At 45.3% G+C, this 27,890-nt stretch overlaps 1 protein-coding gene across 2 annotated transcripts; it reads left to right on the top strand.

Moving 5' to 3' along the window:
* Positions 1-45: 45 nt before the first annotated feature.
* On the top strand, positions 46-27,833 carry GLB1L2 (galactosidase beta 1 like 2). Of its 2 annotated transcripts, XM_068659097.1 has the most exons (19): positions 47-206; positions 4,303-4,500; positions 5,511-5,579; positions 5,877-5,972; positions 8,072-8,180; positions 8,495-8,587; positions 11,403-11,484; positions 14,701-14,765; positions 17,607-17,691; positions 18,782-18,919; positions 19,545-19,625; positions 20,128-20,234; positions 20,638-20,784; positions 21,176-21,247; positions 22,130-22,208; positions 23,371-23,458; positions 25,474-25,588; positions 26,543-26,659; positions 27,127-27,833. In XM_068659097.1, exons 1-19 carry the CDS (start codon positions 124-126, stop codon positions 27,211-27,213), a joined length of 1,911 nt encoding a protein of 636 aa, XP_068515198.1. In that variant the 5' UTR covers positions 47-123; the 3' UTR covers positions 27,214-27,833. The 2 variants fall into 2 exon arrangements, with proteins under 2 accessions (XP_068515200.1, XP_068515198.1); XM_068659099.1 differs by lacking the exon at positions 18,782-18,919 and having other exon boundaries at positions 46-206.
* Positions 27,834-27,890: the final 57 nt, after the last annotated feature.

The raw sequence follows: 27,890 nt of genomic DNA, 5'->3' as shown, positions 1-27,890 counted from the left end.
GGGCGGGGCGAGACCGAGGGCGGGCGGAGCGGCCCAAAGCCGCTCTGCGGGCGGGGGGGGGGGGGGGCTCGGTGGTGGTGGCGGCGGCGGTGCCGTGGCCGTGGCCGGCTGCGGGCGGCCGCCATGTGGCCGTGTGGCGGGCGGCGGCAGCGCCGCTTCGGGGGCGCCGCGGTGCTGCTGGGCGTGCTCTGGCTGCTGGCCCGCAGGTGGGAGCCCGCGGATGGGTTTTTGGGTTCGGGGGGGCTGGGGGACGACGGGTTGTATCGGGATTGGGGGTGTGAGGGGGAGCTGGGGTCCGCGGGTGGGTGCTGTGGGGTGGTTTTGGGGAGGGGGGGGGGGGGGCAGCGCCTGAGGGGCGCCCACCCGGCACCCTTGGGTGCTGCTGGCCCTCAGCTGGGCGCCCACCCCCTCACAGCGCCCTCCCCTCAGCCCCTTCCCGGCCTGGTGCTCGGGGTCCCCTCAGCATCGCCACAGCGCCCGCTGCCTCCTGCCCTTCTGCCCCCTCCTGCCTTTTTCTGCCCCCTCTGAAGCAAGGAGATGCTGGTGGAGCTTCAGGACCTTCTGCTGGCCACAGTCCTCCTGCCTGAGGCACCGCGACGCCCAGGGAGCTGCTGGGTGACAGCACAGCGCTGGGGGTGACAGGTTGGGTTTACCAGCACCCAGATCCTGTCTGAACCCTGTGTGTGTCCTAACGAGGCCGTACATGCACAAATTACCCGGTTTTCGACGCTACAGAAGACCCCTGAGAAGTCTTTGCTTGATTAGGGGCGAAATTCTGCTGTAGCCAGGCTTGGATTTGTGCCACATGTGTTCTTAGCAGAGGATTATCGAAAACCGATGCATGGTGAAAGCACAGAAGCCTGTCTTCTCCAAGAGGGGATCTGCTCAACGCCCTGTTCATCGGCGCCCAGTGTTTTTTTCCTTTGGCTCAGGTCGCCTGAGAATGAGCTGTGCAGTGAGGAGCACGGGTCCGAGCTGTGTCGAATGGAGTCGGGACCTCTCTTGCCACAAGGCAGCGAGCAGTGAGTGAAGGCAACTTAAAGCTTTCACTTTTCTGAAGGCAAAGGATGCCCAAAATAAACAGCCAATTCCTCAGAGGCAGCTCTAAGTAGGGCTTATAGATTAACTGCAAAGTCCTCTGTCCTCTGAAGCACATCCTTTAGTCTTGCCAAGGAAAGCTAATAGCTTTGATGTTCCCTACCACCACCCCATTTTGACTTTCTTTTCCGTTAGCTTTTTCTCCCAACTGTACATGGCAGAGCAATACCAAAGCTAAATCTTGTCTCTGATGCAGAGAGAACTCAGCTAGGCTTTTGTTTCACAGGCATGAGTGCTGTAGCGTAGCTGTCTGGCTTAGCAGTCAGCTGATGGCTTTCTTATTCCTCTTGGAGTGTTTCCTGCTTCAACTTGCATTTTATAAAGACCAACTCCTAAGGACTACATCTTGTCCAGCCCAATTTCAAAGATTCTGCTCTGGCAAACTCGGTCATCTATAGCTAAGTATTTCTGCAGTGCAGTCTCGCTGGTGCTGCGGTCCTGGCTTCAGAGTTTGAGTCCAAGGCTGCTTCATGCTTCACAAAATACCCAAGAATTCCTTTCTGTGACCTCCATGAGATGGCTGGCTGGAGGTATTGCTGTCCAGAGGTGGTGGCAATGAGAACCCGTCCAAGTTCAGTGACAGTGAAGAATTAGTTACAGCATGTGCAGATGTGGTGCTTCCCCACTGAGGTCTCCACAAATCATAACTGAGTTGCTTTTTGGGACAAAGGCATGTTGGAGATTAATTTGAAAAAAAAAAAAAAAAGACTTTCTTGAATCAATGGCTACAGAGGGATAAAGTAGGCCAGCAAGCTTTAGCAAAAGGACAAAAAAAAAAAAAGATTCTTTGAAATGTTCTGTCGTTACAGAAGTGAGAAGAAATCTACTGGGAGCTATGCATTGCTCTCAAGAGCTGGTACAGGGCCCGGGGGGCTCTCAGCGATGGAAATCCAGCTCATGGTAACAGGATGAAACTCTGCTGAGTCAAGGAAGTTTTTTCTGGAGAAGCAACTTGAACAGATTGTAGCGAGAGATGTGGATTTCAGGATATCCAGGATAATCTGTAGAAAATCTCAGGGACTTGGCGGCTTCCTACCCGTTCTCTTTGGTGAGAGAAGGCACTGGAGCCAGGGAGGTTTGAGGTTGGGAACTTGTTTAAAACTTGCCAACTAAGTGCTGCCCGGGATTAAGAAGATGAGCTTAAGTGATTTGTTTATTTTTATCTGGCCACATATGCTTCCCGAGTGCTGCGCTCCCTCTGCCACCGGTGGCCCAGTTAGCATCAGTGCTGTGTGCAGGTATAACTTCGGGCTTTACCTGGCTAAGAAGCGGCTTTGAAACTTATTTATTTCCAACCTAAACTTTCATAATTGGAGCTTTGCCTCTCCTGACCCTTCTGAGCTTTCTGCCTGGGGCTCACCACAAGCAGGCAGATACAGCTGCTGTTTTGGGATCCGATGTGGGGAGTTTCCACCTGTGCAAGACTGCAAGTTGGAGCAGAGAGGTATTCAGTTCTGTGTGTGGATTGAGAGCCACCTCCCCTGCTGGTGAAATTCACAGTAACTCCCTGGGGGCAGTGCTGCTGTTTCCTAGCCTTAAGTCATCATTCTCTGCCTGTACGCGCTATCTCATGTAAATAAGCATTTCTGATCCTGTTCCTTCGCCCTTTGAATATAGCAGCTACGTGTTTTATGCTTATTTCCCCAAGCTGCAGCTGCACTGTCCTCATAAAACCCAGCTTTGCTGTTCCTGCACCACCTTCTGCCTGGGGTGTGTCAGTTCTCCTTGCTCGGCACTATTTGTAAACGGTTCGATCAAAGCACGAGTGGTCGTTGACCGGAGGCAGTGAATTTCTAACCTACACTTGCTTTTCCAGGTATTACCCATGCCTGCTGCCTGTTGTTTCAGAGGCCTGTGAGAATGCTGTGCTACACAGGTACTCTGTGCTTGTCAGCCAGCCCTTGCAACCTGTTCAGTCTCAGCTTTAGTTGGCTTGTAGTACCCTTGTCTTGTGCTGGAGGACAGGTAAATCACTGCAGGCTCCTGGTTAGTAATCCCTGTAAGATGTGAATTCTGAAAAGTCCTCCCCTTCTGCTAACAGCCGCTCTACAGATAGAGTAGAAAGCAGCCAGAGGCTTAGGTATTTCCCTCTCCCAGTGTGACATTTCTCTGAGATGTGTGGGTCCCGCTTTTCTCGAGACTGGAATTCATTTCTTGCATCTGGCTGTGATGATGTCTCCGAGGAACAAGCTGCTATTGTTCAACTCCTTTGTGTATTCAGAGTCGTGGCACTGGGGTGGTCTGATGGAGGCAGTGGAACCGCTTTGGTTCTTGGCTGGTTGATAAAAATGTCCTCTTGATGCAGCCAAAAAGGACCAGGGAGCCAGGCAGGGCAATAGGAATAGCTTCTTGCACACAGGAACCAACCTGAACGGAGCTGTGATAGCACGAGTATTCAAGCTGGTAAGCGCTTTGGAGCCCAGTGTCTCGCACTGTTTGGTGCAGTTCTTTTGCCAAACAAGTTATAAAGGAATTAAAATAAGCAGCAATACAGGCAGACATAAGTCTGTGCTGACAGCAGACTTAATCTTTGCTGAGTGATGAATTTGATCCAGGGGTTTTCTTTAAATTGAGGAAAAGGTTTGTTCCTAGTGGACAGGTGAGGGTTCTTTATTTCTTCCATGCCTTGAGTTGGAAGGCATCGGAGTGGTGCTTGTTGTCACAAATACCACGTCACTCAACTCTAATGTTACACACGCTTCATGAAGACATCCATTTTTCATAAGCATGAGGCATTCAGGGTAGCAGCACTGAAATGCCATTGCTGTTGGAGTGGGGATCAGAAAGTCAGGCAGTGTTTGTCATCCTACTGCAAAGCGGGAGGCCTTAAATGTCAGCAGTCATAAAAGTTTCTGCTTGTGTTGTGAGCGAGAATTTCCCTGTCTCGTGTTTGCAGCAAGTTAGTTTCACGATCTCTGCCTGAGTGTGTTACATTTCAGTTGCAGAGCGTGGCAGAGTGGCTTGAGGCAGTCAGGATGGAAGTTAGTAGTGAAATGAGTATTAAATACGCGTCTTGGGCAGCTCTTTAACCCGTTTTTCATTTTTTTTGGAAAACCTGTATGTTGTATGTGACAAAAAGCACCGTTTGCCTAGGTTGGAAGGTGAGAGCTGATCCTGCCAGGTGGGGTGAAATGAGCAGTCTCTCTTAGGGGAGCCGATCTCTTTACCAGAGGCCTGGTGCTCATCTCTCTCTTTCTCTTCTAGGTTTAACTGGAGTGAGCTGATCCCTATGCAGTTATGGGGGAGGACCCTCGGCTTGCAGACAGAGAACTCTCAGTTCCTGCTGGAAGGCATGCCGTTTCGCATCTTTGGAGGCTCAATGCACTATTTCCGAGTCCCCAGGGAGTACTGGGAAGACCGCATGCTTAAGATGAAAGCCTGTGGTTTAAACACCCTCACGACGTAAGTGTCCCCACACTCTTGTCTCCGTGACATGGACCTAACAGCCAATTCCCTGCTCCGTGAGAGCTGATGGGGCCCTAGCAATATCTTTTGGTACTTAGTATGGGGAAAGACTAATTCCTGCTTCTGCCACAACCTTTAGCATCTGTTCTCTGCGTTTCCCTGCTAGCCTGTTAGGCGCTTCTCTGAACAAGTTTCTCCAGATGGTGGATGTGGGCTCTAGGCTTAGGTGTTCCCTTAGTTCACGTTTTTCCCTATTCCTTTGTGCTGTGCCAGCAGCTTTACCCCAAAGCAGCCTGTGGATCTGCTGTAGTGCCTGATGAGGGGGATTTCCAGCTGGGATGTTTAGGAACAGCTGAGGAATGCCCGCATTAAGTGTTCAGGGGCCTCTGTGGTGACCTGAGTGCTGCATTTTTGGGAACGCTGCTCCATCACTGTAGTGTACAGAAAAGAATAATGGGGACTCGAGTCTTCTTTACCCATCACACGCAGCAGTGCACTCAAACACAGACCTGACGCTGATCAGACACACCAGAGGGTGCCTTCCAAATGCTGACATGATGCGGAAGGGTCAGGCCCTCAGCACAGCTGTGATTCAGAAGCTGCTCTGGATAATGAAAGATCCATGTAGACAAGGCCTGGATTTTAAGGTGACTGTAGCCTGTGTCTTCAGAATGTGATTTACATAACTGCAATGTCTTTTAAGGTAGATTTTTCACTTAAATGTAGACAGTAATTGCCACTTCTCTTTGCTGATCTCACTGCATTTGACAGTCTTGAGAAATTCAGGTAGTGCAGAGAACAGGAAAAGAGCCTTAACGAGGAAAGTGCTTATCAGAAAAATGAAAGAAAGGCACGGATAATATTTAAGCAGGGACTTTGTGATATGTACATGCTGTGATTGCTGAATCTGTTACTAATGAAGGGACTGCACGGATTTTTCTCAGCACTTCACAAACACGGTGCCATTTTCAGCACTTCATTTGCACTGCCCTAACTCTGTGTTTCAGGTATGTGCCGTGGAACCTTCATGAACAAACAAGAGGGAAGTTTGACTTCACTCAGGACCTGGATCTAGAGTATGTGGTACAGACAACTCTGTTATTAACTACTGCGGGTTTGAGGGGAGGGTGTGCATGTTGGCTCTGGATGAGGGTGGCATTGCCAGCAAAACCTTGATCTGGCAGTGGAGACTCTCATTTCTTCCTTTGCTTTCTAGAGTCCTGTAAAACTTAGAGGTTTAGCATCAACCCAGTACAGTTGCTTCATTAAGCAATTATCTTCTAGTTCTGGTACTAGATGGAGACTGGCACATTAGCAGTGCATGAAGTAGGGATTCTTTAGTCAGACAGTAATTACTTTGTCTGCATCTCTAGGGCCTTCCTTTCGCTGGCAGCTAAAAATGGACTGTGGGTGATTCTGCGTCCGGGACCTTACATCTGCTCTGAATGGGACCTCGGTGGTCTGCCCAGGTAAGTGTGAGAATAGTTCAATTAATGCAAGCCTTCGGGACTTGGGGAAAAAAAGAAAACACACAAAAATCATCTGATCATATAGCTGAGCCTCCTTCAAAGATTTAGAACAGATGTCTGTTAGATAGGAACTACTTGCTGTGTCCCCAGAGCAGGTGAATACTCTTAATGTTACTGAGCTCTCCTGTGGAGCACAGACAGTAAGCCTGGAGCCATAATCTTTTCTTCGAGCAGTTATTTTTTTTTAATAATAACCGTGTTATGGCTTAATGGTCACAGCAGGAAAATGGAATTGAGGAAACCCATCTTCTATTGCTGTTGCAACTTGATTGTCTTCATATGAATAGTAATATTTGCAGCTTCACATAAGAATTTGCTTCATCTCAGGTCCAGTTCAAAAGTCCTGCTAGAACATATATATGACATACCGGACTTTATCAGTGCCAGCCAACTTTTCCAACCTCCTACTATATTTTCTCTTAAATACACAGCTTGTTGGTGCGAGGCTTTGGGAGCTGTGTTGAGTACGTCAGCACCGAGGCTTGCCTAGTTACTAGATCCCAGTGGAACTGGTGCCAGGCTACGTAGCACTTGTTTTCCATACCTTTGAAGAGCGTAAACCTCAGTGGAGACACTTGACAAAATTGAGGGGTTATTTCTTTTAATCTTTTCATTGTTTTTCAGTATGCCCTGCCTTTGGCATCCTGCATAGTTCGGGTGCAGAACTGTGACTGTTTGTCAGGGACTTACTCCTGCTAGCATGGCTACTTGTGACCGGAGGTAGTAGCAAGTTCTGTATTTCACTATGAGAAGTGCACACGTTGTCAGTTGGTGCCAGGTCACTGGAATGTTTCTTTATCAGGCAAATAAAAAGATTCTGATAAAGAGCAACTGTCCTAGTCTCATTTTACACATGGGGAAGCATAAAGAGGCTGTGATTTTTGTGAGCCCGCTGGGCTGAATGTAGTGTGCAGGAGCTGAGTCTTTCAAACGTCTAGAAGCTCTATTAGTTAATGCCTTTTGCAGAGGCAAGGAAGGGGCAAGCTTACTCTGCTTAAATTGTCACAGCAGCATTTTGTTCTGTGCTTAAACAAATTGCCATTTCTGTGGTAGCCCCAAACAGCTAACTAAATCTTGTAAATCAGCAGTTGAAACCGTGGGACTAATTATGGGAACCTTTGCTTTGAATGATGACTGGAGTTTTATGAGGGAGCACTTGGTTGTAGAGTGCTCTTGGGGATGCAGGGAATTCCAAGTAACCTTTAGAGTGGTAAGCTTACCTTCAAGTCTTACTGGGAAAGTTAATGAAATGAGCTTACATCTCAGTGCTCAGCCTGAAATGCAGAACTAAAAGAAGGGTAACAGCTTGGCAATTGCAGTCAGGACTCCTCATTTAACAGCATGAGTGGTGGGTAGCCCCAGTTTGTCAGATTAGCTTTAAAATGATTCTGTAAAAACGTTCCTGTTGTGAAATATTCCTTTGCTCACGGCACACGCAGCCAGGCAAATGCACTCCCTGTACTTGCAGTTCTGTGAGGGGTCCTTCCTTCAGCAATGAAAGGAAGGGGTTTCAGACACCTCCTGTATTACAACGTGCTGTACAGATATGAGGTCTCTTTCGTACTTGCCCATTTTCTCTTCCATAATCTCCACTGAAGCCATCATTTAGGCAAACACTTTCTCTTGCTGTTGCAAACAGCACGTGAAAAGCAAGCAGGGCTCTGTTTTACCTTCTGCATTATTTCCATATAAATGTCTGCTGCAGTAACATTGTTTCCACAGTTATGTTTTTGTAGTGGAAAGTATCCAGCATAGCATTCCACTTTTAGTTTCTGCTCAAGAGGAAAAAACTTTTGACCCACAATCTGAATGTGTTTGGGTTGGGCAGAGGGTTTAAGAGGGAACTGAATAAACCACAAACGGTGTTGTTCACTGACTCACTGTGTTGTCTGTACCTGCACTGTGCACTTAGCCAAGTGACACAAAAGGATTGATGATTCCTGCCCAAATATGACTTAATGTCAATGAGTGGTGTTACCTCTTGCAGTCGTGCATGGACATGAGACTTTAATAGATCCTGTTTGCTGCTTTTCTTGCAGTTGGCTCCTGCAAGACCCAGAGATGCAACTGAGGACAACGTACAAGGGCTTCACCGAGGCTGTGGATGCCTATTTTGATCATCTAATGCCTATTGTAGTCCCTCTTCAGGCAAGTACAATCCATTTCCCTCTCTGACCACAAGTGGGGATTATCCACACAGATGACTGCTGGGCTGTAACAGCAGCTTGTTGAAGCAACAGCGAATCTTCCAGCTTCACTTTAGGAACCGCTGTCAGCTGTAGTTGCCAGTATCAGCTCTGCAGTTTGAGCCATTTGATTATGTTCTGTAGACTTTGGGAGGAGGTGCGGGTGGAGCTGACTCCATCTGAGACTCGTGCATCTTTCCTGCAAGCCAGCACCACCATGATTTTGGTCCTTCTGGTTAGAAACCACAGTGAACCTCTCCTTTCCTTTTCCAACAGTACAAGAAAGGAGGTCCCATCATTGCTGTGCAAGTGGAGAATGAGTATGGTTCCTATGCCAAAGACCCGAACTACATGGCCTATGTTAAAAGGGTAATGTTGGCACGTTTGCTTATTTCTGTGTTGAATCTCACTCAAACCACCTTCCTTATGGCACTTTCTTCTGAATAACTTTTGAGCATGACTTCAGGAAGCCTTGAAAGCATCAGTGCATAATCCAGCTGGATTTCCCCTTGTATTTCTTTTGGTAGAGGACAAGACCCCGTATACACCTCTCACTACTGACAAACCTGAGTGCTCATGGCTTCCAGAGAAGAGGGCAGTAGGGAAATGGAGTATCCATAACACGTAGCTGGCCTTGAAGAAGCTGTCTCCTGATGGTCCAGTTCTGCTTCTCTTGGACATTTAAGAAGGGTTTCTCCGTTCTTGTGCAATCTGAGGCTCAGTGTCAGGCAGGTTAATTTGCCAAATGCCTCCTTTATTCTCGTCAGTCAGATGCTGATGATTCCCTGCCTCCAGGCTGCATGATCAAGTACTGGCCAGTACCCAAAGAGGCAAGGTTCTCCAGGTGAATCTAACATGGCTCTGACTGACCTGTCCATTTCTCCCCAGTACAATAGCAATGCAGACAGTTAACAAGATCTGCAGTTATGTCTCGCAAGGCTTTTTTTTTTTTTTTAATTTCTTTTAATTGAATGCCTAAAGTGTTACAGCACCTAAGAGAGGTTACCCATCCAGCAGTGTATGGGTATGTACTATGAACTGTGTGTTCCCTGCGCCTCTGCTACAGCATTATCAGATCCTTCTGAAACTTTTAGGGTACTCAAGCGTTATCCTGAGCGCCCTGAGGGTAGTTCTGGATCAGGTCATCTTATTGCTCAAAATGTATAGAGGCTCTTTAACCAAAGAAATCAAATGGCAAGAGTCCTAATCTGCTTAGAGCGGTGCTTGTTCCTGCACTAACTCCATCTTGTGGAGTGTTTTATTACTGCTTAGAAAGTTAAATATGGAGTACGCATACAAACAAGTTACAGTTAATTGCCAGCCTGAGCTGATACTGTCAAAAATGTCTGTTTATCTACATAGTTTCCCTCCCGATGTCCTAGACCCAGTGATAAGCATGTAAGTAAATGGCTTTCAGGGCCCTAGATGAATGGGGCATAGAGACTGGTGTCTGAACAGTGTGCCAACCCCATTCTTGCTTTTCCATATCTCAGTGATGAAAGAGCTCATGATGCTTCACAGACTTGTTGGAACAGATAACGTTTCCTTGCCAGGCATGTGGGTGTATTTTGCAGTGCTGGTTTGTTAGATTTTGGTATTGTGGGCAATGTACATCTGAGGAACTCTGTGGTTAAAGAAGAAAATGTGGGAAAGCTGGATTTGCAGGGGGTTGCAACAGGGTCTGTTGAGGTTTGGGCCCTGAGCTGTGGATGTGGCAAGCTGGTTGCTTCACATCTGCACCTAGCATGTATTACCACGTTGTGATCCTCCTGGAATTAGTATAACCCATTTAAAATGAGCAAACAAAAACCCAACAAAACCAACTCACACAACATCTGAAAGCCCTGTCTTTATTTTGCTCTTTTGGGTGCAGTGTCTTTACCTTCCAAACTGTTTAGGCCATCAAAGGGTGTTCTGCCACCTTGTCCACACAGTATGATGTGGGATTAGCTGAGCACACACCTGTGTCTGCCTCAGACACTGCTGCTATTCCTGGTTTCTCTGCTGCACTCTGAAATCCTGTAGTGCATTTCAATGCGTTTCAGCTCCCTGCCGTTGCTCTGGTTTGCACTTGATGAGTAAAAAAAAAAAGTAAAAGCAAGGCAAGAAACTTAGCACTAAATGCAGTGCTCAAAGAGTCATCTTAATAGGACTTGTTAGAAATTCCAGTGTCTTCAGCAGCTGATTTTTATCAGGTAATAGTAGCTGTTCAGTTATTCATTTAGTGATGACACGCTGATAAACTAGCCAGGTTGTCTTAACTCGGAATTGGGTTTGTCTTTAATGCAGATTGTGCGTAAGGCTCCAGTGTGCTCTGTATGCGCAGCGTGTACGGGCATGTGCAACCTGCAAAGCTTTGTTTAAACATACAGCAGACATTGACTAGTTGGTGCATGTGACACGGGTGACTCCTGTGTGAACTCCTGTATCTTTATCACCATTTTACAGTTAGTAATTTAGTATCAAGAGTTTGAAGGCTTGTTTTCAGAGCTCCTTGAAGCTGATGGAGTCACTTTCGACACAGGTGCAATGGAAAGGGGTTAATTTGCACGTAGGAGTTCCTAACCCTTCTTTCACACACCAACTGCTGTTCTGTCAAAGGACAAGCGTAAGAGAACACTCCTAGATAGAAGAACGTTGGGTGTGCATGCATTGTAAAAAAGTTCAGAGTGCTATTACAGACAGCCCTGTGATATCGAAGAACTCATAAATTCATTCAGGCAGGATTATTCAAGAGCAAAGGTACCTGAGCTGTCCTGGGGTGGATACATGCACTGGCAAACCAACATTTTTCTCTTATCAGCTTCTGTTGTTAGACTGTAAGGAATGGTGATTTTTTTTTTTTTTTTCTGCCACCTAAAGCATTTCTTTTCATGGAATGCAGTGAAATCACTAAACCAATTTCAGCAGATAAATTTCTGATGTGTCAGTGAAAAGCTGATCCAGCTTTTAAAAACAAAACAGGATTTTTCAGTTGTTTTTGAGCTGGAAAAAACAGGCAGGGAAACTTCAGGAGTAATGAGAGGTGTCACAGGAATAATATTTTTTTATTGGACTATTACTGATTTCAAGTACCTGTCTTGCTTTCACTAGAGAAGGTGATAATGTAGTTTAATGCTTTAATATCCTGACAAATACGAAACTCAGGCCGTTAACACAAAAGTTTTCCCTCTTTTTAATTTAGGCCCTGTTAAGCAGGGGGATTGTGGAACTGCTGATGACCTCAGACAACAAGAACGGGTTATCCTTTGGCTTAGTGGAAGGAGGTATGTGCTTGTAGGAGAACCAGGTAAGGCTGTGTTCTTTGTTGGGGCACCAGGTGAAATCACAGAATGTTGGGGGTTGGAAGGGACCTTGAAAGATCATCTAGTCCAACCCCCAGCCTCTGAAAGGACAAATGCAGCCCCTGAAGGAAAGCAGAATGCTTCATTCACCAAGCTGCACCCCTAACTGCCTCCTGTTTGTGGTAGGAGCTCCAGCCACAGAGGAGGGACTCCTTCAGCTGCGTGGTACACACACTGAACAAAACCAGCCCTTTCTCAGAAGGACTGAGTAATGTTTTCATTACAGAGTGTAACAGTGATTGCAGGATTGCTCCACAGGGAGGCAGCCTCTCTGCTTTCAAGGATTTCAGATACGTGCAGGCTAAATGTCTCATACAGGGCATCAGTACTTCCCAGTGAGGTTAGTCAGAAGATGGCAGTGCCTAGCATTTCTTAATGCTATTTCCACCAGATTAAAAGGCTGGTTTTGAAAATACTACTGCTTATTGCTTCACTTGAATCTACGTAAAATAAGTCTCCCAGCAATTACTACTGCTAATAATTTAGTCCTAAGATACCTGCTCTGCAGTTAAGAAGATAAAGAGTCCATCAGAGCCTAGCTTCTGAACTCTAACTTTCTGGAAGCCTAGCAGTAGTTTCTGAGGTAGCCTTGTGTTCCCGGTGAGTGTGCTCTATAGAGCGCATCCCTAGGAGGGTATCAGATGTGCACAATGCAAAAGGATTTCCATTTCCTCTTTCCCTTAAAAAGTGTAAATCCGTTAAGTGTATAAAACACTGCTTAGCACCTTTCCTGCTTTTCACTGTGAAAAAAATGGAGGTACAGATGTTGTAGCCTCACCATGCCCTAAATCAGACTCCTTGGGGGCATAGGGTGATGCTGGCTTTCAGATTTTTGAATGCAACTCAGCTGGGATTTACTTAGCTACTTGATCTGTGGTCTCTTGGGTGTTTCTGCCAATTGCCTGCCTGAGTAGCCATTGTTTCCCCAAATTAAGTGTTCAGGGTACAGTCCTGAGTGCTCCTGTTGTCACTCAATCATAAATACCATTAAGTTTCTAATCTCAGGCATGGAGATGATTAAAAGGAAAATTTTTCTTCCGTCCTTCTTTTCCTCCTCTTATTTTTATATGAAAGTATGAGAGGGACAAATTCAATAGCTCTGAAATCCACGGGCCTTCACGAGAAGTACGGCGACCCTCTTAATTTTATATTTCTGGAGCAGAGCAGTTTCCAGCCTTGACCACATCGTGTCACCCTCATCCTGCCAGCAAGTTGACGTTCAGAAGGGCTGGTGTGGAAATGCCCCGCGAGCCCTCACCATCCTCTCTGGGAGTGTTTACTGCCTCAGAGCTCATTCGTGCTTGGAACTGTCTTTTCCAGCGTGTTGCATGCTGAGAGCTCTTTGATACCAATTTGCCTCTTAGATGTCATAACAATCTGCTCATTAGAGTCAACATGTCAAGTAATCAGATGCATGGGATAAGTAGGGCTCGGAGCGCTACAGCAAGGCGGTTATGAAAATGCAAAGGGGGAGAGAACAGAATCCAGTGTAGGAATGCTTAAGAAAATAGAGAGGAGACTCCTTATAGAAGTTGAAAAATGTTGTGGTTTTGTGAGTGTTTTCTGTTCATTAGTGATGTACCAATTTCAAGAAGAATTTGTAGATTCTTGTTAATGTCAGGAGCAGTTGGTTTGGCACTCTGCAGAGAAAACCGTGTGTTGTAGAAGGACCTGAGAGTACGAAGCTGTTGCCTAGCACTTAATCAGTGGTTGTAGCAGTGTTTCAGGGAATGAGAAGGAAAGCTTTGGTTGTTGTGATCCCTTTCATGCTCACAGGTACAGTGGGACATCCCATGCTGTTGGGAAAAATTCTCGGTCTGGGTATCTGTGCAGCTTCCACAGTCCTCCTCCCTTCGTGGCACAGGCAGTGACAAGAATGCCGAGCTGGGTGGCTCTAAGCTGGCCTGGAACAGCCCTCCTGGGAGCTGATGGGTGACAAAATAAAACTCTGAATTCCCTCCAGACCATAGCTGCTGCACCACATTGGAAAGCAATGTGTGTTTGGAAATTACCTACTGTGGGAAGGGTGGATAGGGGCTTGGGGACTGGTTCTCCACACCTTTTATATCATTTTCAGTTGAGTGCTGTTAATCTGTGTGCAGAGCAGAGTTAGACGTGTTTGCCTTCAAGATCGCAAGTTAATGCCTTCCATCGATGCTAAATCCACATTTTGTTTTGCTTTCCCACTGTGTTTGCCTGTGCTAAATTCTTCAGCTCAGCACACTATGTAGATGAGCCTATTAACATCAAGGTATAAATAGTGAGAAGCTTTTGCTTCTGGAAGTATTCTGTTTGAAGTGCTCTGTCTGACACAACTGGGGCTGGGTTTGATACCAGCTCTCTGGTAAGGAGTCAGTGTTTAAAACAGGATCACATTGCTCCTGCAATTTCAAAGTTTCTTGGGAGAAACATCAGAGTGACTGAGGGGTAGAAAAGCAGGAAAATGAATCTAACATCTCATAGGGGCTGGGATGTGGGTACCACTACTGCCTTGGGATGCATCAGCTGCTGCAGACCGGGCTTCCCATGATGGTGCTTGAAGCTCACGCACCGACTTTCACTGTACATGCAGCACACACCAGCTAGATGCCTGTTCCCCCATGCTGCTCAGGGCAGGAGCCCAGATAAGCCTTCCAATTACAACTTCTGTCTGGTTCACTTGCGCTGTGGTTCCTCTCACCCACCCCCAAGGCACGACAAGCTGGAAGATATTGCCTAGGTAGAGATTCCTGGGGCTAAAGCCTGGGAGATCAGTGCAGCATCCAGATAGGACTTTCTAATAATAAGTTTGCCTTCATGTGGTGCCTTTTTATCTGAGGATCTCCAAGTGCTTTACAGCCTCTAATTAAAGCTTGTGACAGCCGGTGAGGTGCTCTGATGCTCGCTCTTTCTAGTATCTCTGACTGTCAGAGCTAAAAAGCTGCCCTGCAAATATTCCACTGTGTGCTGTGGTCCACTTAGATTTTGCATACGGAGAGAAGGCTTTGATGGAAAATCTCCGAGGAGGTTGTGTTGGTGGTTCAGATATGTTCCTGTTCCCCCTGGGCTTGTGTTGAGCTGGTGCCTGGAGAGGTGCTCCCCTAGGCGAGAACACTTTGTATGTGTCTAAATTAATAAAGGTTTTTCTTTCCTTGATAGCACTGGCCACTGTTAACTTTCAGAAACTGGAACCCGGTGTACTGAAATATCTGGACACAGTACAGGTAAGATGCAATCGTATTTTGTTCATCTAGATTTTCCAGGACAGCACTGCGAGTGGTATTTGGGAACTGCTATTCTTGTTCAGCTTCTCCAGGGCCATTTCCACTTTTATGATGGTTACGAAGCTAATCCTAGAGCCTGTCATTTGGGCAATAGGAAGTTTCAAAGGCCTGTGCATTTAGCCTCATCTCAGCAGAAAATCGGTGCTCCACAATTGGAATTCTTGCTACTCTTTGAGTGAAGGCAGCAAACCCCTTGTTACTCAGGCTTTATAAGGACTGGGGCTACAAAAGGTTCCTACATAACGAGTTAGAACATTCTGGACGGGCATTAGTCCAGCTACTGTGCTAGAGCATGGCACAACCACACCAACTGCTGTAAAAGAACAGGACACTGACATCTGGTGATAGATGCACTTTGTCACAAAGCCACGAGGTACACGAAACTAAATTATTCCTCTTTCCTTGGTTGAATTTGCAGGTCTGCTTGTGTATGTCCTTTTTAATGCCTAACAGATTTGAGTGGCTGGTAATTCTTTTCTGAATATTCAGTGATTGATTAAGTAATTAAAATGAACATGTTTTGGCAGGAGAAGGCACTCTCCAGAAGGCTTTCTGGCAAACATATTTTCTGTAGTGCTGGTCCAATGTGTACCAGTGGGGAGGACAAAGGAGAATACAAAGCACAAAGCTGGTGGAGCTGTCTGGATCACTGAGCAGGCGTCCTGTTTGAAGGCCCTGATCTGACTTGCCTACCAGGGCTCCTTTGGTTCTGTGACGTATGTGGCTGCCGATCCCCAAGAAAAAGCCACAACTGTCAAACAGGCAGCACAAAGTTCAGCTGTTTGGCTTTCCAGGTTCTAATTCCCACCTTCATTGCTATCTCTGTGTTGAAGCACTGATACCCAGTGATCCTACTTTGCAGTTAGTCTGCTCTCTAGGTCAGTGGTCTCTCTCCCAAGCTCTGGTACCCTGATGCTGTGGAGGCCCCCAAGAGGAGGCATCTGGACTGATGGTACTCTTCAAATGCTGGGGGCTGACCTGCTGCAGTTCTTTCAGGGTACTCTATGAGGGGTATTTCAGTCATCTTTAATGCCTCGAATTCAGTGTAGGTACACAGCGTGGTAATGGCATGCTGTGTAGAAGAGAGTCTTGGCTCCCTCAGGCATTTTGTCCTATTTCTGCTAGGACCTGCAGCAGAGCTGATCAGAGGAACGCTTGGATTTCAGAAACACTTCCCCAGGAACTTCACAGCAGCACCTTCCACACAGTGCAGTCCCAGGCTCTTCCTGCCTGCTGAGCAGCCCAGCCTACCTGGCAGCAACAGCGCTCACTGCAGAAAAACATTCACATTTCGTGTGTCACTTGAGCACCTCGAAGTCCCCGTGCTGTCAGAGATGTGAATCAGCATGAAAGGGAGAGGGAATTGCCTAACGAACATCTGATGCAGAAAGTACCTTGGGTGATGCTGGATTAGTGAGGCAGGAACAAGTTTTGTTTTCTAGTGACTGGTTCTCTCTCTCCTTTGCCTTCTTTCCCTGTTGCTCTGCTAACACCAAGTGTCAGCCTGGAAAGTTGTGAACAACTGACGAGTGCTCCTGGCCACGATCGATTCTTTTCTGATCTCTTCCCTTGGCTTTTGCCTAGACTGTGAAATGAAATCTGCTGTTGGCGTGCTGAAAGCTGAATCCTGCCACTAACTTTCTTTTTGTACAGGCAAAAGAGGCTCTGCTGCATGTGCTTTTGCTTTCTTTAGGTCTTATAAAACTCCTCAACCCTTGCAAATGAACAGAAGGCACCTTCCCCACAAACTGAATATACAAATACAACATGGCCCAGTAAAAACAGCTCCTCCTTTGTCACACTTAGTAATGACAAGATAGGAAGCCTGTCATTTATATCTGCAAGGATTATGAAGCTGTTACCTCTTGTTATGGTCTCTTATTCCAGAGGACAATAAAACTTCTTTGACTTGTTTACTAGGGATGGATTGATTAAACATATTACCAAGAGCCACTCTGAATCTGGAACAAGTAGATTATTACAGGCACCTGCAGTTGTTTTCTCCTAATGAAACATGAGTTTCTTTAATGCCACTTACCGTGGCCATTTCATGTGACATCAGATAAAGCCCCTATCAAATAAATGCCAAAATTGCCTTGACTAGAAATAAATACCAGGAGCAGAGAGCGCCAGCCAGGCCGAGCACACGTTGTTCTGTCCGGTGTGATGAGGCCGTGTGGAATTCGACAGGAGCTAAGGTAGCTGGCAAGCAGTGACAAATAGGAAGCAATAGCTCTGTGTGCAGAGCCTTTTTAATGAATACCTAATTCCTGCAAAGGCTAATTCTTTCCTGCCAGCACCATATGCAGCATTAAAAAGGCATTAAGCCGCTAAGGTCTGCTGTTCCTACCTTGGCAGGCATTGGCTGCAGTGCACCTGCAAACTCTCAGCTGGCAGTGGCCTAGCTGATAAGTAGACATATATAAATGTCTTTTTCTCGCAGAAGCTAAACAGTGACAGTTGGTTTGTCTTTTTGCTACAGCTCTACCAAACAACAATAGCCGGAACTGTTTGGTAGCACCTGATCGTGTGCGGCAGTGGTTGTTTCATCCCTAGAAGAGTATTTTTCTGCTTTTCCTGCTGTTTCTGGATGTTACCGGCCCACATTGTCTTGTTCTTCATTTGTTCAGAGCTCTTTAGCTGCTTTTTTTTTTCCAACTTGAGACCCGTTCTTGTAAACCATGCTCTTAAGCTTCATTTGAATAGTGATTCCCTAGAAAACAGGGATGAGCGCAAGGCTCCCTATGTCCATTTTAACTCTTTGTTTTTGTTTTGGTGCAGAGAGATCAGCCAAAGATGGTAATGGAGTATTGGACTGGCTGGTTTGATAACTGGGGAGGCCCTCACTACGTCTTCGATGCAGACGGTGAGCACCATACAGTACTGCAGAGGGAGGAATTAGTGCTCTGCAAATGCTTATGGAGGAATTAGTGCTCTGCAAATGCTTATGGAAAAATGACTCACAGCTTTTTCAAATACTCCCTCCGTCTTGTAACCTTTGCTTTGTGCGAGTCTCTGTAAATGAAGAATCTCTCAGTGAATGGGTCACATTGCTGTGCCTTGGATTTTCTTTAGAAGTGTTGGTTAACAGCAGCTTCGTTTTTAATGTTTGTTTTCCAAACCATTTTTCTTTTTATTTATTGAGGAAAGGCACTATGGGCTTGTGCAGAAAACCAGACATCTTAAGATGTTAGTGTCAGTGTGTCCCAAGGCTTCATGCTGTTCTATGTTGACGTTAGAAATGCAACCCAGTGCTTTAAATCATCCCTTCCACCTCCTGAGCTCATGTAAACACTGTGAAGACTTTATTTGTATTTTGTAAAAAGGCTGTCTTTGCAGAAGTTTTCTGAAACCCCATCATAATGACATTACTTGCCTAGTAAATAAATGTTCCTTATGAGGGGAGAATTATTTTACCTTTTGTAGGAGTATGGCAAATATACATCTCCTGCAACTATGGCAGCTTCTGTAAAGTATCAATTTTTCCTCCAGTGTAGAAGCTCATTAGGAAGGAAAGCTAGTGCTAAAAAAATAACCCCACAACCTCCAGATCATCCAACGTACAGTGAAAGCAGACCTATGTAAGACTACTTTAATGACTGGTTCATCTTCTGCTGTTGTCTTTGGAATTAGATCATTGCTGTGTTGAATTTAGGAGTACAATTGAGTAGTTCTTACAGCTCTTCTGATTAAAAGCAAAACTCCTGCTCATGTCCATGAGTTTCACTCTGTCACCTCTATGAGAAGTATATTTGCATTTATTATTCTGTCCCAGTATGTCAGTGGACATACTGCCCTTAATGAGGGCAAAGCATGAATCACAATACAAATCACTGTAATTACACAGGCATGCCTGACTGACAAGGACCAGAATACTTGTCTGCTTTGAATTGCTGGAAGAGTGTTAGCCTAGCTTCTTGGTCTGTGGTCTTCCTGGCACTGCCCTTCCTTTACAGAAATGGTGAATACTGTAGCAAGCATCCTCAAATTAGGAGCATCCATCAATCTCTACATGTTTCATGGAGGCACCAACTTTGGCTTCATGAACGGTGCTTTGGAGACTGATGAATACAAGTCAGACGTCACCAGTTACGGTGAGTTTTGTTTCACTGCCTTGCCCACACACATCCTGTGAGAGTGCAGCTCAGGCTCCCCTTTGGGCCAGTTAGAGTTGACAGAAGCCTGGAGAAATGATCAGTACGTCTCCCCATGATCTCCTTTGTCGTGGAGAGATGAATTGGAATGTGGCTCAGAAGTCTAAAAGGGGGTTTACGTTAGGGTTTCCTATTTCCACACCCATTCCAGGGTGTGGAGGATCCCCTCATGGACTGGGAATAGAAGTCACAGATAATTGTGTTGCTTCATGTTACGTCCAGGCTGGCTCTTCTTTCTAGTGAAAGCTGGTGATCTGAGATGCCATTATGTCTTTTGTTTAACCAAGCCACGTTGTACTGTAAAGCTCTTTTCATCCCAGCAGCCCATGGTTGAAAATTGATCCTGGGTGAAATTATGGACACATGTGCAGGTTAGATCTCTCGAAGGATGTTGCTCCCCAGTAAGTGGGCCTTCTCCAAATTAAGAGAATCTGTATGCTTGTCTAGCCACATCCACACTGATAGAAGACTGAGTTTCTATAACACAATGCTAATTGTCTTGGGCTTTTACTTCTTAGATGACAGTGTGTGTGAAGGCCATCCCAGATGTGTGCTTCTTTTTCAGATTACGATGCTGTGCTGACAGAGGCTGGAGACTACACATCCAAATTTTTCAAGCTTCGACAACTCTTCAGTGCAATCATTGGTAATTATAAATCCAGGAGCCAAAATGCTGTTCTAGCCTACAGCGCTAAATCAGAGACTTGTGCAAACTGGCCCTTCTGCTGGGGCCCTGTGGCTCTGGTTGGCTGCCTAGGAGCATTTTCCACAGGATAGGAGGGAGGACCAGGGACATTGGGTATTTCATCTGCTGTCAGCAGGCAGGTAGCATTTAGCAACTTCTGTCTGTGCCAGGAAGTGTATGTTGGCTAATTGGAAGTGCAAATCTGAAGGGAGCACCACTGGTTATATTATATCTTTGTTACTGTACCTCAGTGTTTTCTGTTCCAGAGCCAGACAGGTGGCCATTGTTGCAGAATAACTGTAGTTCTTACCCAGCGCTTACACTTTTTTATTTTTTATTTTTTGCAGCAGATACAGGGCTCTATAATGGAAAGACTGATCAAATGAAGTCTAGAAGGGCCTTAAATCTGTGACCTTATGCATCTGAAACAGTAGTTCCATCTTTCTTTCCTTTTGCATCACAGGCCAGCCTCTTCCTCTCCCTCCCATGATTGAAAGCAAGGCGTCATACGGTGCAATCCTGTTGCATCAATACATCTCTCTCTGGGATGTGTTACCGTCTCTTATACAGGTAGTACGACCAATTTTAATGCATCTCGGCACTAAAAGGCATCACCTCTTAGGTGGAAAAGTCAGTGCACTGGCATGTTATCCTGTGAGGATAAGGGTGGGGAATGTTTTGTCAAGGATATGCAAAGGAGACACACCTTTTTATCTTAGACTTTTTACTGCTACTTCTGTTCTCCTGGGATTCCAGTTTTGCAAGTCCTTGGCTCCCTTTCCTGGTGCCTTGTCTTCGTTGCTGTAGCTTTTATGGGGTTGTAAGGTAATTCAGGTTGGAACAGACCTCTGGAGGCTTACGGGGTAGATGTAATCTGTGGCAGAGTGGAACGCCTATCTCAATGAATTGCCACTAAGTGGCCTGTCGATGCTCAGAGGCCACTTCTGACATTAAACTTGTTTCTCCTTTGCAGCCTGTTAAATCAGAGTTTCCAGTTAACATGGAGAACCTCCATCTGAATGATAGCAGTGGGCAGTCCTATGGATATGTACTCTACGAGGCTGTCATATTTGGTGGTGGACACCTGCATTCGAGGGACCATGTCCGTGACCGAGCACAGGTAAAGAGGACAGGGAAACTCTGAGTAACTTCATATACATCAACGCTTTGATCTTGGCAGATGGGCAGAAAGTGGGCCAACCATGGAGTAAAATAAATGTGAGGTTTTAGATTAGAAGTGTGCCTTGTTCTCTCAGTTCTCAGTGAAGTCTCAACCCTTTCAGCTTTCTACTGAAACATCTTTAAACATCAGATTATTGAATGTTCTGATAAATGTTGTTTGTGAATCTTTTTTCCACTAGACTGCATCAGTAACAGAGCTGTGGAACCTAGGATCCAGTTCCCAGTAGAGACAGTTTTCTCCCCAAATACAGCTCCAATAACCAATGCAACACACGATTACAGTAGAATTGATTAGATGTTGCTCTTCTCCCTTGTGCTCTGTTCTGCAGGTGTTTGTTAACACCATGTATGTTGGTGAGCTGGATTACAACACCGTGGAGCTCTCCCTTCCTGAAGGACAGGTAAGTGGGGATTGCTCACAGCAACAGTATGTGGGTAACAGAACCAAGACCTCTAAAGAGGCGTAGCTCTCAAGAAGGCACCCCCCACGTACTCCATTTACTAGCTAGGATGGTACTCTGGCACAGAGAACAGCTGTTACACCCTAACAAGACACAATTTCACTAGTGAAACACAGCACGATTTCACTACCAAGTTATTCTTTGCAATTAAGATATGTTTTTTTTGAATACTCTGCCATGGAGCAGATCCAAGTCAGTGCAGTCCCTGCTGTGTAAAATTTGCCAGCCTGCCCACCACACCCACAAACTGTAGACATCAAATGTAGGCGCTCTGTGTAAATGAAGTCTTCCGTGTTCGTGTCCATGTTCGTCTTCCTCAGCACAAAGCAGGGGCTTTGGGGACTCTTGCACCTGTTGGGTCTCAAATGAAACAAGGGGGAATGTCTCCCTCCAGCTCTGATGGTAACCTTAAGCTGGCAGAAGCTGCCAATAAAAATAATAGATTGATAGGATGCATGTCAACAGAGCTGTGCATGGCCTCTAGGACTGTGTGAGTGGGTGTATGTGCTAGATGTTGTTCTTATGACTCATGGCTAAGCTACATGCCTGCACTGTGTCAAGCTCCATTTCTGGCTCTCTGTGTGTGAAATCAAAATGGTACTTAAAATTTCAATGGAAAAGGAAAAAAAATAAACCTTTTTTTGAAAAGACAGAGTTCCTCAGCAAATAGATGAATTGCAACTGCCAAAGGTACGGTTGCTACCTCATCTCCTTAACACCTCTACTGACCTTTGTTTATCAAGCATTATGGCTGATGCAGCACACGCTGTGCTCTGGTCTAGCTGATGCTCTTCCATTTCTTTTTTTTTTTTTTTCTTCCAGGGATTCAGGCAGTTAAGACTCTTAGTAGAGAACCGTGGTCGTGTCAATTATGGCCTGGCACTGAATGAACAGAGGAAAGGTAAGTTAGGTTCTTTGTTCTTGTAGCCTCAAACTGTCCTAGATAGCTCTGAGATCAAGTACTGTAAAACTGTCTTTCTTGAGCACATTACCCAGAATCAAGCTGAAGACCCAGTGCAGCTATCCTAGTTATAGTCAGGACATCGGGGGGACAGTAAGATAGAGGGAACTTGTAAACTAACAAAAAAACAAAACCCAATGAAACAAAAAAAAAACGCACAAACAAAAAACACAAAGCCATCAGTGAATCTTATTCTACTCCAGTTTTGCCTGGTGACGTTAGGGTACCCATTTCTCTTGCTCTGTAAGCGTGTTACTTCAGACAGAAAAGAACTTTTCTAATCTCTGCTTTCCCCTGGGGTTTGATACTGAAGGATCACGGCATTTTAAAACTCACACAATATTCAACGCATTTGGGAGGAATAAATTGCATCCTGTTGAGCAGAATTTGCTGAAATGTTCAAGTCCATTACATACAGTTGTGGAGCTGAAAGAGGTTGAAACCCCAGGATTCTATTTTAGTGGGGAAATGTATGCAAAAAGTATACAAAATAGACTAATGGAGTTAGGCATGTGACTGTACTAATTTTATTTTACTGCAGAGGAGGTGAATAAAGCCTCTGCTGCTTAGGCAGTCTCAACTGCAGCCCTGTAATTAGGGAGGGGGCTTAGACTAGGACCAAGATTTGACCACTCTATGGAGACTACCTAACAAGAGAGGGCTAAGGGTAAATTACTTGTTAAAGTGTCTTAAGATCCCTAGATGAAAAGCAGTGGATAAGCACTGGACATTACTGCTTCCACCTGTTAAATTTTGCTGTTCCTATTAGAGAAGTAACTGATCTACTGCTTTAAAAAATCTATACATGGGCAGCTAACTAAAAAACTGCAACAACAAAACCCCATCTGCTGTGCGTGCCAGCAATGTTTTCTGCTTGGAGGGTGTTTAACGCCTTAGTGAGTTAAAGCAAGGGAGGGAGTGGAGAGGCCAAAGTATAGTAATGTTCTCCACTCAGTCTGGATGAGCAATGGGACCATATGGACTCTAATTCCATTGCAGAATGTGGCTGCTTTCCATCTCCTGCTGTTCCTCGCATTCAAATAGGAAAATCTATCAGCTTTAGCTGCTTTTCAACTCTTCATTACCCCCATTGCTCTTGCAGGCTTAATTGGTGACGTCTTCTTGAATAAAACCCCCTTGAGGAACTTCAAGATTTACAGTTTGGAGATGAAACCTGACTTCATGAAAAGGTTTGTGGGATTTTAAAGATTTTTCTTGCTCATTTGAAACTGTTTAGCAGCAGTACAAAACCTAATCAGTAGCAGTTAAATGCGTATCAGAAAGGCAGTGCTACGTACAAGTAGGTCAGTGAATTTTTGCACTGGAAGTTCCTTGCTGATACCCGTGCCCAAAATAGCACAGACAACTGTACCACTTTCTCCCTGCCACCACTGAGGGGCAAAATGTATTCCCACTGTGGAGAGTTTAAAGACTTGCTCACAGCCCATATTGCAGGGTTAGATCGGGTAGGTAAAAGTGTGGCTTACCCAAAGGGGTGGGTCCCAGCACACCCACGTGTTGGAGAAGGTGGTGCCTTGCTTCAAATTAGCAGTCTGGCTGATATATTTAGTAATTAAACTCACGAGGGAAGGATTAATTCTAGGGAGCTACTAATAGTACATTAACAAGTCCAGATGGCTTCCTCTCTTCCATGCTTTTGAAGTTATTTTGCTTTAATTCAAGGAAGACTGAATAAGTCTTGTGGGGTAAGTCAAGGAGCCTCCGTTAGGTTTCTGTCAGAAAATCTTAGCAAATGTTTAAGGCAACAGATGCCCTGTGGACTCCGGCCAATGTTCCAAAAAGACTATTTTCAGTCATGTTGTTAATACAAGAAGATAACACATGTGCATCCCCTAAGATATCACAGCTCCCACATTTTGTGTAGGAAGGAGAGGGAGGCGATGTTAAACTGAAATGGCTTTTAAAAGAGAAAAAAAAAAACACACACAGCATCTTGAGGACAAGCTTAACAGGTGCTGGGGTACTACATGAAGGACTCTTATTGATGGGGTAAGCTGCATAACCTTTGTCTGCAGCGTTGTTTTAGAAGAGTATTTCCAGTGAGGGACGTTACAGCGAGTGACCTGCCATGCCCAAACAAAAAGCAAGATTAGTCAACGCTACAGTCAGTTACTGGCAATTGACCAGTAGCAGTGAAACACAATCAGCTTACAGTCGCTGCGTAGGAGGATGGAGCGCGTGGTGTTGTGAAAGGAATTGTCGTAGGCTTTTAGCTGAATAATTCAGTAGCAGTTAAGCTGCACTGGATCAATAAATTCCCTGATTCCAAGAGATGCAGCTCATAAGGGTCGGAAGGAATGTGTTCTCACATAAGCTCAAGGCTTCTGTGGGACTTCTACACTCCTTATTTGCTGTTCTGTTTGTCCTCTGCTCCCAAATTGTTGCCACAGGTAAGAAATAATGTCAGATTGCCCCCAGTTGCCGCAAACTTGCACAGATGTGTTCATGTTCTATGATAGGATTGGTTTCTTGTAATTGCATACAAAATTAAAATGCTGTCTCTAGATCGGCAGACCAAGCTTTCTTTGCTTTAAACAGGATCAAGACCCAGGTACTAGTTGCATGACACGACTTCAGCATAATCCCAAACATTTGATCCCAAACACAGTCAGCCGTTGTGAGTCCTGCAGCTAAAGCTTTAGCACAATTTCAAGGGACAGTAGATCTATGGAGAGTGTGCAAGAAAAATGCCTGAGATTGTCTGTATTGAAGGATGGGTAATGATTCCAGCCAAGTATTCAGATACTCCTGACTAGATCATTGTTTGATCATCAGCTCTGTGCAGTGCTGTGAGCGCTGTCTTAACGTTTCTTGAACACATTGCTGTAATATGTAAATGCAAAGAGCAGTTCAGATTCCAGTCACCTGTAAAGAATGTGTCAGCTTTGCTGCACTGCATTGAGCCTAACTTCGCAGTCTGTGCCTTAGCAAGCCTCGTTTCTGTGGTTAATCATAAAATAAAACCACCTAGCTTGCTGTGTTCTATCAGGGCAGGAAGGTCTGTTCTGAATCGTACCAGTTCTGCAGGTTTTAGGTTAGACCGTGCAGGCCACGTGCATTTAGCAACCTTATTGTATAAAAGCTCATCCACATTGGTTTGAAATGATCCTGAGGCTTCTGTTGGATCTCCCAGTGCTGCCTGGTGCTTCCCTGCTGTTAGCTAACTTTGGTTGTTCTCTTACAGCTTGCAGCAAGTTGCTGGATGGAGTGCGGTCCCAGATTACTTCGTGGGTCCTGCTTTTTTTCGTGGAAGGCTGTGGATAGAGCATCAGCCACAGGATACTTTCTTGAAGCTACAGGCAAGTCTTTGTCTTTCCCCGCCATTTTTTTCCTTCAAGGTTTTCAGAAAGCTGATGAGAGAGGGCTTTGTGTAACAGCTCTGCATGAGTCAAGGCCACTGTCTTGTCTTCCTCTGATCTTTGAGAAAATTATCTTGCAAATTATTTTGAGGGTGCAGAAGCCTAAAGCTGGCAGGTAATTCTGTTCAGTCGGTGGTGGCCCTGATGAGAAAACATGGGCAACGCTGACCCTGCAGAACTGCTGATGAATGGTTAGTCTTGTTCATTGATACACAAGTGCTGTTTCTTTTCTAGTTGCAGAAGATTAATGGCCACAAAAAATAAAGGGGGTGCTAGTTTTATCCCTGTCTCTTCATGTGGTTTGGGAAGAATCGCTTCTTTGTAGACACAGCATGAGAGTTAGCATTCACGTCTTGCATCTGGGGAAGATTCCTCCTCTTGCACAGAACACAAGACAAGATATTAACTATTATTAAATTTCCTCCTCTGATTTCACTCCCTTAGAGCCACCCGCTATGGTTCAAGCTAATCATTATTGTGCCATTCACCTCTCCTTTTATGATTTGTTGTAATTTACGCTAGTCAATAGCAGTACAGTAGTCCTGTCGCTTGGGAAATAGGTGAGGGAAGATGTTCTGTGCTTACGAAGAAATAAAGATGTGCCTGTTTGAATCAAGTTTTCTGTGTGACCATGAATCACAACTTGCTTGTTTTTGAAAGCTTTATCTTTTTAATTAATTCTAAGAGTGTTAAGGATAACTCCCGTTCAACAAGGCTTGCTTAAATGTTCCTGGTTTCAGGGAGTTCCCTGAAATGTTCCCTGGTACAGGGAAAATGAATGGAAAACCTGCACGAAGTGGCTAGAAAGAGTGCAAGTGTTAAAGTAGGCTGAGTTTCCTGTGGGGATGCCAGACACAGCTTCATCAGTCATTCTGTGTGGTGTCCTGATTCCAGGGCTGGGAAAAAGGAGTTGTGTTTGTCAACGGTCACAACCTCGGCCGCTACTGGAAAATTGGACCTCAGGAAACACTCTACCTTCCTGGCCCCTGGTTACAGAAAGGGAACAATGAGGTGAGAGCCTTTGGTGGGGTTTCTCTTTCTTGTATTAGTAAAGATCCTGCTCTGGGTCACATTCCAAAAACGCGTGAAGTGCATTAATTAGCTATCTGCGGCTGAGAACCAGCACTACAACAAAGGAAGGAGACTGTTATCTCCTAAGATCCGTGAAAATTAAGGAAGGTGCTGCTCTAAAGCTGAGAATGTGGCTCTGACAACCATTAAGACATGAGGAGGATGCCAGCTAAACTTCAAAGTGCGGCATCAAGTTCAAAATCAAGACAAATCTGATTTGGTGCTAGTTCATTTTCTGCATCATGTAGTGCTGAAGAAGAATCAGTTACTGCTCAGACTAATATTGATCGGTCTCTTTAACTGATGCTTCCTTCCCCTGCTGTGATTGTATGCCCTTTACCTCTATGAATTTTTTAAGTAACTCGGTCTTTGTATGAAGGTACATTACGTGTCCCTCTCTCCTGCAGATTGTCATTTTTGAGGAACGCACTGCAGGACGGATAATTCAGTCTGTTGACATACCTTACTTAGGAAGGACCCAGTACGTGGACTGATGGGAGCTTCTTTCCCGTGTTTGGTTCATCTTGAATATTCCTGGTTGCATGTCTGGGGACACGATGGCCCGGGCACTTGGGCATCTTAATTTCCACTAGACCCAGGTAAAGGATTTGCTTGTTGGCAGTAAGCTCAGAAGAGAGGATGGGCCCCGAAGGAACCAGAGTCCATTGTTGCGTTGATGGATGCAGAAGCTCAGCTGCCTGCACTACCAAGGACCCGTGGCTCGGGTGACTGTGCATGATGTTACGGACAGTCTGGTGAATGTGGGGAGTAAAAAAGCGCTGGAGGTGGGGAGAGAGAGAGAGAACTGAAGCCATCTGAACCGAAACCTGAGCCCAGCTCTCCAGTGACTAAAAACGCGTTATTACTGGCCTCTTTGTTTTTATAATTAGATAGGGAGAAAATAGTGAACATGTGAGTAACCAGGTGTGGAAAACTGTTGTTGTGCTTCCAGGCAGAATTTAGCAACTCAGTCTGCAAGAGGCCATGACTTGTTCACTTGTTGGAAGCCAAGTTGGTTGTCAAATAAGTTAACTTCGAGCTTTTTTTTCCACTAAGTTTTAATACGGAGGTTATCTCTCTCTCAGAAAAAGAAAAAAAGAGTTTTAAAAAGTCAGATGTGTTTTTTCCTCAATCAAACATATAATTCTGTTTCAGGTCAGGCAGGAGTGAG

This window comes from Anas acuta, chromosome 23, assembly GCF_963932015.1.
Source record: "Anas acuta chromosome 23, bAnaAcu1.1, whole genome shotgun sequence".
Lineage (NCBI taxonomy): Eukaryota > Metazoa > Chordata > Aves > Anseriformes > Anatidae > Anas > Anas acuta.
This window is presented reverse-complemented; position numbering and strand designations above follow the sequence as displayed.